Below are 11396 nucleotides of genomic sequence, written 5' to 3'. Positions count from 1 at the left end.
ACCCCCTCCCCCCACCAAACGCCAAAACATCACCTGCGTCTCTGGATTAATAGTCAATGATAATACCACTAGGCCACTGCCTCCCCATAATTACTTTTGTTACTACTAATGCAACTTTGGTTTGGTTGCGTCTTGGGCAGCAGTCAGGCAAACCTGGCATAAAGTGCTCTCACCGTGATTTTTATATATTTTGTCACATCCTGTGCAGCAATGGGACAAGTTTATCAGTGCATTAAGTCGTGACAATAATTTGAAGTGAAATTACTTCAGATCCATTTAAACTCCTGGGTAAATTCATCAGATGTTATAACTTTTTATTATTAATTAATTGAAGACTGAAGACTAAGTAATGCTGCTTAAAACAGAGGAAAAACATACATGTAAACATGCATATACATATACAAGAAAGAACTTGAATTTATAAAGTATCAGTCATAAAGTTAGGGTGTCCCAGCGCCTTTCTTTATATCCAAGTAAATATCTTTGAGCTGGAGTCACCATTCATGTCAAGAATGCATGTCTCCGTTTTTTTGTACAGAAGTTGCAAAAGCACATATGTATGCATCAAAATAGACTGGCCAGTTACTTCAGTTCAGTTGGAGAGACCAAAACAGAATTGAGCCACAGAATGTGTAGCAGTGAGAGTACAACAGGTGCCTTCTTCGCTTCCATAATTTCCTCTATGCCAATACTGCATTTTCCAAGCATATGCCTTAAACAAATGCAAGGGATGAAATGGAATTAAATGAAATTAAAATGCTCAAAAAAATGTGCAAATGCTTTACTAGAAGCTTAAATATGTTTCCAAAGAGGCTTTGGCAGTTTGATGGGTTAGGAAAGTAACACAGGACAATTACATACTAGTGAAGTTTAGAACTTTAGGAACTTGGATAAAAATTTTACAAGAAAATGCTGGAAAAAGAATGACTGAATTTTGGGATTTGATCAAGAACTCTATCGGTATTAAAGAAGCAATGAGAAACAACTTCACCTTTGCGCATGCATACAGTTTGTTTCACTTTGCAGAGGAAAAAGAAAATTGACATTCTGGTCAAAATGGTCAGAGACTGAGGAAGACTTCTTCCCCCAGACCAGAGATTAAAGAATCAGTATTTGAAAGGACACCAGAGAAAATTTTGTTTTTTGTCCTGAAAACTGGATAAATTAACAAAAAACAGATGTATAATGAATTCATATTGAATACAAATTAGAGCCCAGACAACAAACATAAATAAATGTTTAAAATGATAAGATTATAAGTTTTGACATCTTTATTAGTTTCTAAGTGAATGTTACTTTTTTGTACATATTAATTTCTAATCTCAATTCAATCAGGATCTCACTTAGTACATATCGTTATTCATTTAACAATAAAAATGAATCACATCCATGGTCTACTTCCAAACTAGAGTTAAATTTCTTTTTCTTTCACCAAGGCAGTCTACAATTTCAAATCACTTAGCACATTTTTAGGTAGTGTCTCAATAAAAGTTCCTTATGCTATGATACTGATAAGTTTGAAAGCAGAAAATAGGAGAAAACAAATCTATTTGGTCTCTTTCCCCAGCGAACAAAATCCATTATTCTGAAGCTACTAGAAGGGCTTGCTCTGCTTTAGATTATAAACTGATTTCAATCAAAGTAGTTTTGGATTCTCTGTGCATGGATGGAAATTATTACCTAGCAGCTGTAAGTAGGCTTGCAGCTTTTCCAGCATCCCTAGAGTCTTACCGATAACCCGGGCCAGGTTGGGTATACCCCTGAGCGAATGGGAGACGATTCCGTGCATATGGATTGGACGCAGATGGTGGTGGTGTCACATTGCTCCCTGGGGAAGGTGTGAAACCCGACCTTGGCTGGTAAGCCCCTGGTTGAGTTGGACCTATACCAGGCTGGGAGGTAGGTGGCATTGTGTAGTTAGCAGGCTGAGAAGCTTGTGTTGTATAATTTTGTGGTGCATAGGAGCCCCCTTGGTACTGCTGAGCAGGCTGTGATGGTAATTGCTGGGCTTGAGTGGAGAATCCAGGTGCAGGAGCTTGGGGTGCTTGCTGATTGTAAGCTTGGAACTGCTGAGCTTGCTGTTGGGGGGATGGTTGTTGATTATAACCTAGAAGAGGAAGAAGAAATAGAAAAATAAGTGAATGTCACCATAACTCTACACCAACAGTACAAAAAGATTCACTGAGTACAATTCATAGGAGTAATTTTATTTATCTTGAACTTGCTGTTGGGGTTAAGCAAGGGCACTTGCTGCTGACCTTAATGCAAACCTTGCTGGGAGATCCAGCAACCCTTCTGGTGAAAATTTAAGTCTTAACAGCATGCAGTGGTACTACAATGAATTGCTACACCTCTTGGGAGAAATGCCTGAATGAAACAAGCTGCCAATCACATTGAAGGATTTTCATGGACATACAACTAGGAAACGAAGAAAATTAAAACAAAACCACTTTCAAGTCAATCTCACACTTACAGCAATTTCCTGCATAACCTTTTTCGAAATTAAAAGGGTGAACAGCAAATGTTGCTCATTTCGAGTTTACACCCTTCATCAGGACAGGGGAGGGGAAGGGAACTCGGAATTAAATGAGGGGGTGGAGGGGTGGGGGTAGGGCTGGGGTAAGGTAGGTGGGATGCTGATAGGTGGATGCAGGTAGGAGGTTGTAGAAATAGGTCATGGGAAGGGTGAGGTGAATAGGTGAGAAAGAAGAAGGCGGGGATGAGAGGGAGGGTTGGACATGGGATGAGGCCGGGAGTGGGGAGATTGTGAAACTGGTAAATTTGGGTTGCAAGCTCCCAAGGTGGAATAGGAGGTGTTGTTCCTCCAGTTCAAGTGTGGCATCATTGTGACACTGGAGGAGGCTCCAAGGCTTTCCATCTTTTTTCCTCACCTATCTGCCCCACCCTTCCCATGACCTATCTCCACAACCCCCTACTTGCATCTACCTATCGTCATCCTACCTATCTTCCCCTAGCCTCAACCCCTCCTTCCATTTCCGAGCTCCCTTCCCCTCCCCAGTTCTGAAGGGTGTAAACCCGAAGCGTTGACTCCCCTGCTCCTCCATACTGTGCTGACTCTGACTCCAGCATCTGCAGTTCATGCTGTCCCCGAATGCTGCTCATTAGCTGGTTTCAGTAAACTCTGCCAGTTTATCATAAGAATCAGTATCAAGTCTGGATGGCCTATGCTATGCAGTAAATTCCAGCTCAAACAAACAATCAGGAAAAATAGAATTTTCATTTTTACACTATTCTACCATAATGTGGTCTCAAAAGCTCTTCAAATTAATTAGCATTTGCAATTACATGTATCATACTTTAGGAAAAATGTCAAGATAATAGAGAGAGTGTACAGAGGAGATTTATTGGGATGATGAAGCATTGAAAACTTAAGTCACGTGGAGTGATTGAAGTAGCTGAAATTGCATTCCTTAAGTAAAGGTAATTGGTAGACTTAATAGATGTATTCAAATGAGGGACACAAATACTGCAGAACAAACCCTATTCTGTAGTAAATTCACCAGTAATTAGAGATTACCAGAGAAGTAAGCAGGTCATTTTTGTTTAGGGATAAGTTTGTTCAGATCTGGAAAATGCTACCTGAAAAGGGGTATGGAAGCAGATCCTTTAGAATTTGCAGAAGTCATTGGATACGCATTTGGAGGATCAACTGCAGGGTTGTAGGGGAAAAAAATAACTGGGCAATATGGCTAAATTAGGTAGCTCCTTCCAAGAACTGGCACAGACAATGCAAGCAAAATGACTTCTTGTTATGTTGAGATTCCATAATATTCCTTTGAAATTCAGTGAGCATTATGTAGGCTGAAAGGATTTTTGAACGACAGGTCAAGGTGACCCAATGACCTAGGAAAAAGTTGCCTCAATGCTATATTCTATACTTAAGAGTTCAATGTGTCAAAGTTTGAATTCAACCAGTGTTTCCAATGTAATATTCCAACATTATGAGGGCTATTTCCCCCCTCCCCACTTTGTACTCATTTTTCACCACATTTTTTGCACTGTAATCTTCTCCATATGTGCTCAACTAATAGCAAGTGCATAGGTGCAAGACATGTCTGGTTCTGAAGGTTTAGCAGGAACCCAGAAAACAAATGCAAGGTTTGCAAGTACTGCTGGCTTGTAAAAATGTCTTCTTTATGTTAAGCTAGTTTCATGAGCCAACAAGTAGAGCAAAAAGCCTTCACCGCCTCCATAAGCGCGCTCACAATTCCAAGCGGTGATTTCCCCTCATCCATCTTGATCATTGAACAATGAGGCATCCAAGAAACATGGAGGATTAAAAGAAAACTATGTACACATAGGACAGCCAAGACAAGTGCAAGTGCAAGAATCCACTTACATAGAGGACGAGCCAGTTAAGGAGGTAAAGTAACAAATGTGATCAAGTGTTTTCTTCTCAGACCAAGTTTAAATTTCAAAATTAACATTTTTATTTATTGAATTAATATGTTACTTTTAAAGAAAAGGATATATGAAGATTTTCACATATAAAGAATTCAGTCAACTACAGATTCAAGAGTTCAATTCATTGCCTAAACGGTATAATGTAAAAGAGCTCAGGTTTACAGAAATAAATGGTATTATTGAGTTACAGCAATATTTTGGTGCTGCCATTAAAGAAACAAAGTATAAGTACAGCAAAGCACACTTTTCAGTCATTTCATCACCGTGGACCTGAAAACAGAAGTAGAACATAGAAACTCAAAAACAAAGGTCGGTAAGTTCTACATGCCCCTAAGTTACTCCATGTTTCTGCTGATATTTGTCAAAGCTTTCATAACGAATGACAAATTCAGGATTATTAAACTTGCCTCATCTATGTTGACAGATTACATGAATGCACTAATTTCACTGAATGTCACATGTTTAGTGGATGATCATTATAATTAAAATATATTGTATTTACTTACCAACCTCATCCATCAATCCAAAAAAGGTGGATATCTAGTAGTTGATAGGTACAAATTGCAGCTATTGCTTACAGTGTGTTATTCAATCCCATATTAAATCGGAGTTGAAATTTTCCAGCACTAGATCTCTACTTTCAGCAGATCAGTGCAGCTTAGAGTTCGGACTTCAGCACATCTACTTTGGCATTGTTCATTGTTTATACAGCAATAAGCACAACAGCAGAATAATCATTCGCAAGTAATGGCGGCATGGTGGCTCTGTGGTTAGCATTGCTGCCTCACAGCGCCAGGAACCCAGGTTCAATTCCACCCTTGGGCGACTGTCTGTGTGGAGTTTGCACATTCTCCCCATGTCTGCATGGGTTTTCTCCGGGTGCTCCAGTTTCCTCCCACAGTCCAAAGATGTGGGGACTAGGTGGATTGGCCATGCTAAATATAGTGTTGAGGGATGTGTAGATCAGGTGGGTTATAGGGGGATGGGTCTGGGTGGGATACTCGGAGGGTTGGTGTGGACTTGTTGGACCAAAAGGGCCTGTTTCCACATTGTAGGCATTCTATGATCTATGATAATGCATTTGCATATATTACATATTTCATATGATGACAGGAGAACACCAGCATGTAATGCAAGATATAAATAATGGCTGTGCATAAATCAGTAAATATGGTTACTTTGCTAAATCTAAAGAGGAAATTCAGACCAATACATGGACTGAGCCTCCATTACCAAGTCCAGTCATCAAAATGGGCTTTAAAAATGCGCAGGAGTTAAAATAAAAAGTTATGGATTGTTTTGCATTAGTTCTTAACATCTAGTCAGGTTCTAATATATTTGACCACATCTCACCTGCAGTATGTCACAGTTTAAATGCATCAGCGATAGTATTTTCCAAACATGAAAAGGTCAAAATGGTTGGCTCCTTAACAGCTGTTAGAGCTTGCATACAAATAGAAATCTCAAAGGAATGAATTTTCTATGACTTCCTTACAACTTAACATTGAAATACCCTTCTCCCCAGGCTTTCCCTTCACCATACCCTTGTCCCTCTCAGATTTCAAATAATTTGTTTCTTTTAATCAAAGCTATTTGAACAGAAATAAGCTCCAGGTTACAAATTCATCTCTTGTCGTGAAGACATGCCTAAACTGGTCTTAACTTGCTGATGTGTGTTCAAAATGGCCAAATTAATAATCTCTTCCAAGTCCTGATAAAAGAAGGAAGTTTGATGCCATAGCAAAATCTAAACTTAATATTTTTCAAAGGAATATTTAAAAACGCTTATTCTGTTCTCATATTTTCTAAAATGGGCACACTGTCTACTGTGGAAAGATTAATTTTGTGATGAAAATAACCAACATTTATCATACAACAAAAGTATATGGAATGACAATTCTCCTTCAATATATTATATGCTCCAAAAAATCATCTGAAAATATTTTCACACTGCAACTATTTTGGTTTTAATATGGCTCCAAGGGTTTTCTTTATAGCTGGTTCACTAGTACCTCAGACTTTCAGCTTGGTACTTATAATTATCATACATAACTTGCTGGTTGTCCATCCTGTTTAAAATATGGCAATGCTATTACCCAGGTATGATAGATATAGGAGAAATGTGTGTTTGGCAGGTCATGCCTATATTCTGAGTAAAATCTTGGAGTAATAGCATACTTATATAGTGCTATCAACATAGTAAAATGCCCCATAGTGTCTCAGACAAAACTGATAAGTCAAAGAATTAAAAGCTTAGTCAAAGATGCAGATTTTAAGCAGCACATTAAAAGGAGGAAAAAGCAAGTGGTTTAAGGAGAGAATTCTGGAGATTATGGCCTAGGTAGCTAAGGGCACACCAGCCAAATGCAAGGCGAATGAAATGAGAAATGGAATAGAAATAAGTTTTATTCTTTTTATCATAATAGGTCAGCATTTAATGCCCATCCCGAATTATAAGTCTTATAGTGATGCAACAATAGCTCACCAGATTTATCCACAAGATGTAAAGGTCCTCTAAAAGGTGGAAGTTGATGAAAATGGACCAACATTTTCTGGAGTATATAATAATGAGAAATGACTTCTTTGAATTATTAAAGATTATAAGAGGGCTTGACAGGATAGACAGAATTTGTTTCTTCTGGCTGGGGATCGAGAATACAGGAGTACATTCTCTCAGGATAAGGATCCACATTCTGCGGATCTAGAGTCACATGTAGCCTGGACCAGGGAAGTAAAGCAGCTTCCTTCCCTAAAAGACATTCATGAATCAGATTGGGTTTTTCTGACAATCAACAATGGACATCTTCAGACTCTTAATTCCATATTTTGTTTTATTCAATTCAAATTCCAACATCTGCCATGGCAGGATTTGAATGAGGGTCCCCAGAACATTACGTGAGTCTCTGCATTAACAGTTCTGTGATAATGCCACTAGGCCATTGCCTTTCCCAAAGTGGATAAGTACTTTTCCACCTCAAAAGAACATTTCTTTGAATGTAGTATCACAAATTCTTACCCTGCCTGAGCTTATGCACTGCTGAAATTCTCCCTGCAACCAAACAGACTATTTTTATTCTTTTGTGGCTGGCCTCTCATATTCCACAAACATGAGTTCATCCAAAAGTCAGCTTCCTATAATATAAAATGCATCAAACCTCATTTATCCTTCAACCATGCTCACTGACCTACACTGGCTTCAGGCGCACTATGCTTTCCATTTTAAAATTCTCATTCTTATGCTTAATTTCTCCATGGCTGCATCCTTCCCAACCTCTAACCTACTCCAGTCCTACAAATCACCCAGAATACTCTGTTCAGTTCAGATCTGCTGTATCCCCTCAGTATTCCTGAACAAACTTACAACAATCTATCTGAAAATTTTTGCATTTCCTTTTGAAACTTCTCCTCCACTTTTAGGTGCTCGTTATATAACCTATTTCCCAAAGCTCTTAGCTATCATCCATAAGACATATGCTTATATCTCAATACTACATATTTTAGAGTTTGGATTTTGAACAAATGGCGCATAGCTTTTAGACTGTATTTATGGGGGGGTTTAATGATTAACATTTTAGTATTTCTAGAGTCATTTTTTAAAAAAAATAGTATGAGGAAGAGTGTTCCTGGAGTGCTAATTAAGTTTTATTCTCTCAGGCTTTTAGGCGTTGCTGGCTGGACAACATTGATTGCCTGACGTGCTGTAGGATCACTCTCGATGCTATCAGGAAGGAATTCCAGAATTAGCAACATTGAAGGAACAGTAATATATTTCCAAGTCAGGATGGTAAGTGGTTGTAAGGGAAACTTTCAGGTAGTTGGTAGTGCTTCCATACATCTGCTGCCCTGGTCCTTCTATATGGAAGTAGTCATGGGTTTGAAAGGTGCTGTCTCAGGATCTCTGGAGAATTTCTTCAGTGCATCTTGTAGATGGTATATAGTGCTGCAACAGAGCATCGATGGTGGAAGGAATGGATGTTTGTGGTGTCAATTAAGCGGGCTATTTTGTCCTAGATGATTTCGAGCTCCTTGAGCATTATTGGTATTGCACCATCCGGGCAAGAGGGGAGTATTCCATCAAACTCTGACTTGTGCCTTGTAGATGATGAACAGGCTCTGGGGAGTCAGGGGGTGAGAGTCACCGCAGTACTCCTAGCCACTGCGTTTATGTGGCAAATCCAGTTGAGTTTCTAGTCAACGGTAACCTCCAAAATGTTGACAGAGAGGGATTCAGTGATGGTAACACCATTAAATTTCAAGCAATGGTGGATATATTGTCTCTTATTCATAATGGTCATTGCCTGGCATTTATGTGGTGTTAATGTTCAAGCAATGGTGGATATATTGTCTCTTATTCATAATGGTCATTGCCTGGCATTTATGTGGTGTTAATGTTACTTGCCACTTGTCAGCCCAAGCCTGGATATTGTCCAAATATTGCGACATCTGAATATGGACTTTTACATATCTGAATAGTTGCAAATGGTGTTGAACATTTGTGTAATCATCAGTGAACATCCCCACTGCTGAGTTGAAGGAGGAAGAAGGTCATTGACGAAGCAGTTCAAGACAGTTGGACCTTGGACACTACCCTGAGGAACTCCTACAATGAGATGACTGACCTCCAACAACCACAACCATCTTCCTATGTGCCAGGTATGACTCCAAATAGCACAGGGTTTACCACCTGATATCCAGTAAGTCCAGTTTTACAGGGCTCATTGACGTCATGCTCAGTCGAATGCGACCTTGATGTTAAGGGCCATTACTCTCATCTTACTTCTGGAATTCAGCTCATTTGTCTATGTTTGATTCAAGGCTGTAATGAGGTCAGAAGCTGAGTGGCCTTGGTGGAACCCGAACGGGGCATCAATGAGCAGATTATTGCTGAGGTGTTGCTTGATAATACTGTTAACGACGTCTTCCATCACTTTACTGATGATCAAGAGTAGACTAAAGGGGCAGTAACTGGCTGGGTTGAATCTGTCCTGCTTGTTGTGTAGGACACACCTGGGCAATTTTCAACATTGTCAGGTAGATGACAGTGTTGTAACTGTACTAGAAGAGCTTGGCTAGTGGAGCTGCACGTTCTGGAGCACAAATCTTCAGTACAATTGCCGGAATATTGTCAGGGCCCATAGCCTTTGCAATATTCATTGCCTCCAACCGTTTCTCGATATCGCGTGGAGTGTATTGAATTGGCTGAAGACTGGTATCTGTAATGCTGGGAAATACTGGAGAAGGCCGAAATAGATCACCCACTTGGCACTTCTGAAGATTGCTGTGAATGCTTCAGCCTTACTTTTTGCACTAGGGTGTTGGGCTTTTCTATCATTTGCTTGTATTTGGAACTTTGTTTGTATTGGGAGTTTTACATGCAGACAGAATAAACATTGAAGAACATTAAGCTAATTTCAGTTGAAAAAAAAAATCAGGGATTGATTTTTGTTTTGCTTAGGGGAAAGACTGATAGCGTGGTTTCATTCTGGTTGAAATTTGGTGTGTGAAATAGTCCTGCTAGAGTAGACAGTTCAGAAAAGTTAGAAATAGGTTACCTCAGTGTAGCAGGTTTTGGTTTTAAAGTTTCAGACCAGAAGTGGTTGGTTAGAACACTGAAGGGATTATTTAAAGTTGAAAAAGACTACACTCACTTGTATGAATACTCAAGGAAGACACTATCATACTTTCAAGACTGGGTATTGAAATAAACAGTTAAGGTACATCTATAGTGGTGACAGAGAAGGGAATTCTGTTTGGTGTTGGAGTACTGTAAAGATTTGCTGTTGGGCTCAATGGAATATTGTATTTTACCATGTGTTTTCACATCTTTCAAATTATATGTAAATAGCTTGGTGTATTCTATTTTATCTTTTCTTTTGCACAATAAACTTCTTTTTTAGTGTTAAACCTAAATCTGCAGCACTGCTTGCCTATGTTTCAGTGAGAGACAACATCATTAAATTAAAAATACAAAGCACCATCTATCAAGCCAGGCTTCAATCCGGGATCTGACTTGTCCATTAATAATATCAGCCATGATTATAACTATCTAATAACTGGCTCCTCGATTTGTGCTGATTTTTGTCAGTTAGCTCAGTTGGCTGGAGGCCAGTTTGCAATGCAGCGCGATGCTAAAAGCATGGGTTCAACTCCCATACCAGCTGAGGTTACCATGAAGGTCCCATATTCTCAACCTCACCTGAGGCTGTGACCCTTATGTTAAAAGCACCACTAACTGTCTCTCCCTAAAGACAGAGTAGGCTTGTTGTCCTGTGGGGCTGTGGCGACTTCACTTATTTACATTCCCAGGATGTTTTATCAAGTTAAAAGGTGCCATCTGTGTGTTGTCATTTTATAGCCTTGCACATGAATAAGAAGTTCCCTTTCAACTGCCTCCTTTCAAAGGCTGAAAAGACTAATTTTCTTCAGTGTTTCCTCATAGCTCAACATCTATGACTGCAGATTTTTGATAATGCAAAACTATTTTCTGAAATCTAAATGATCAGAACTGAATGGTACAAAATGTGTTCTGAGCAGAGCATTACACAAGTTAAGCACACTTTCCAATTCTCAGGTTTAGCAACATAGTTCATTTTCCTTGCCTTTTGATTGCTAGATTAACAGATTAAATGATAAATCCAGCACTAGAATGTTTTCAACATCCCCCTCAACTCTTCAAACAGGACACAATAATTATACCTCATTTTGTCACCATGTGCATTTACACTTGTCTACAATAAATTTGAGCTGCATTGCGTGCCACCCTTTATGCAGTTAGAAAGTAGCAAACCCTTAAGGAAAGAGACTTACTCCATGATGGCGTCCATTCTCTGCAACATGAAGAGTTGTGAAGTTACCACACAACCAATTATGATTAAAACAGTACTCGAAAAATTATTTGGGTGGGGTTAAGGTTACACTTGTTACTGCTAGTAGTATCAGCATAATCCTGGCAGATTTGGTTCAGCATGCTT

The 11396-nt window shown here is 39.2% G+C and overlaps 1 protein-coding gene across 2 annotated transcripts in view; it reads right to left on the bottom strand.

Moving 5' to 3' along the window:
- Nucleotides 1-1256: 1256 nt before the first annotated feature.
- tfg (trafficking from ER to golgi regulator) overlaps nucleotides 1257-11396 on the bottom strand; it is a 103870-nt gene continuing 93730 nt past the window's right edge. For both annotated transcript variants that reach the window (XM_048602644.1, XM_020511092.2), the window contains one exon: nucleotides 1257-2107. In XM_048602644.1, coding sequence (XP_048458601.1) covers nucleotides 1728-2107 — 380 coding nt within the window. In that variant the 3' untranslated portion in view covers nucleotides 1257-1727. The remainder of the gene's footprint in view (nucleotides 2108-11396) is intronic.

The sequence above is a fragment of the Rhincodon typus genome, chromosome 11 (genome assembly GCF_021869965.1).
Source record: "Rhincodon typus isolate 14 chromosome 11, sRhiTyp1.1, whole genome shotgun sequence".
NCBI lineage: Eukaryota > Metazoa > Chordata > Chondrichthyes > Orectolobiformes > Rhincodontidae > Rhincodon > Rhincodon typus.
This window is presented reverse-complemented; position numbering and strand designations above follow the sequence as displayed.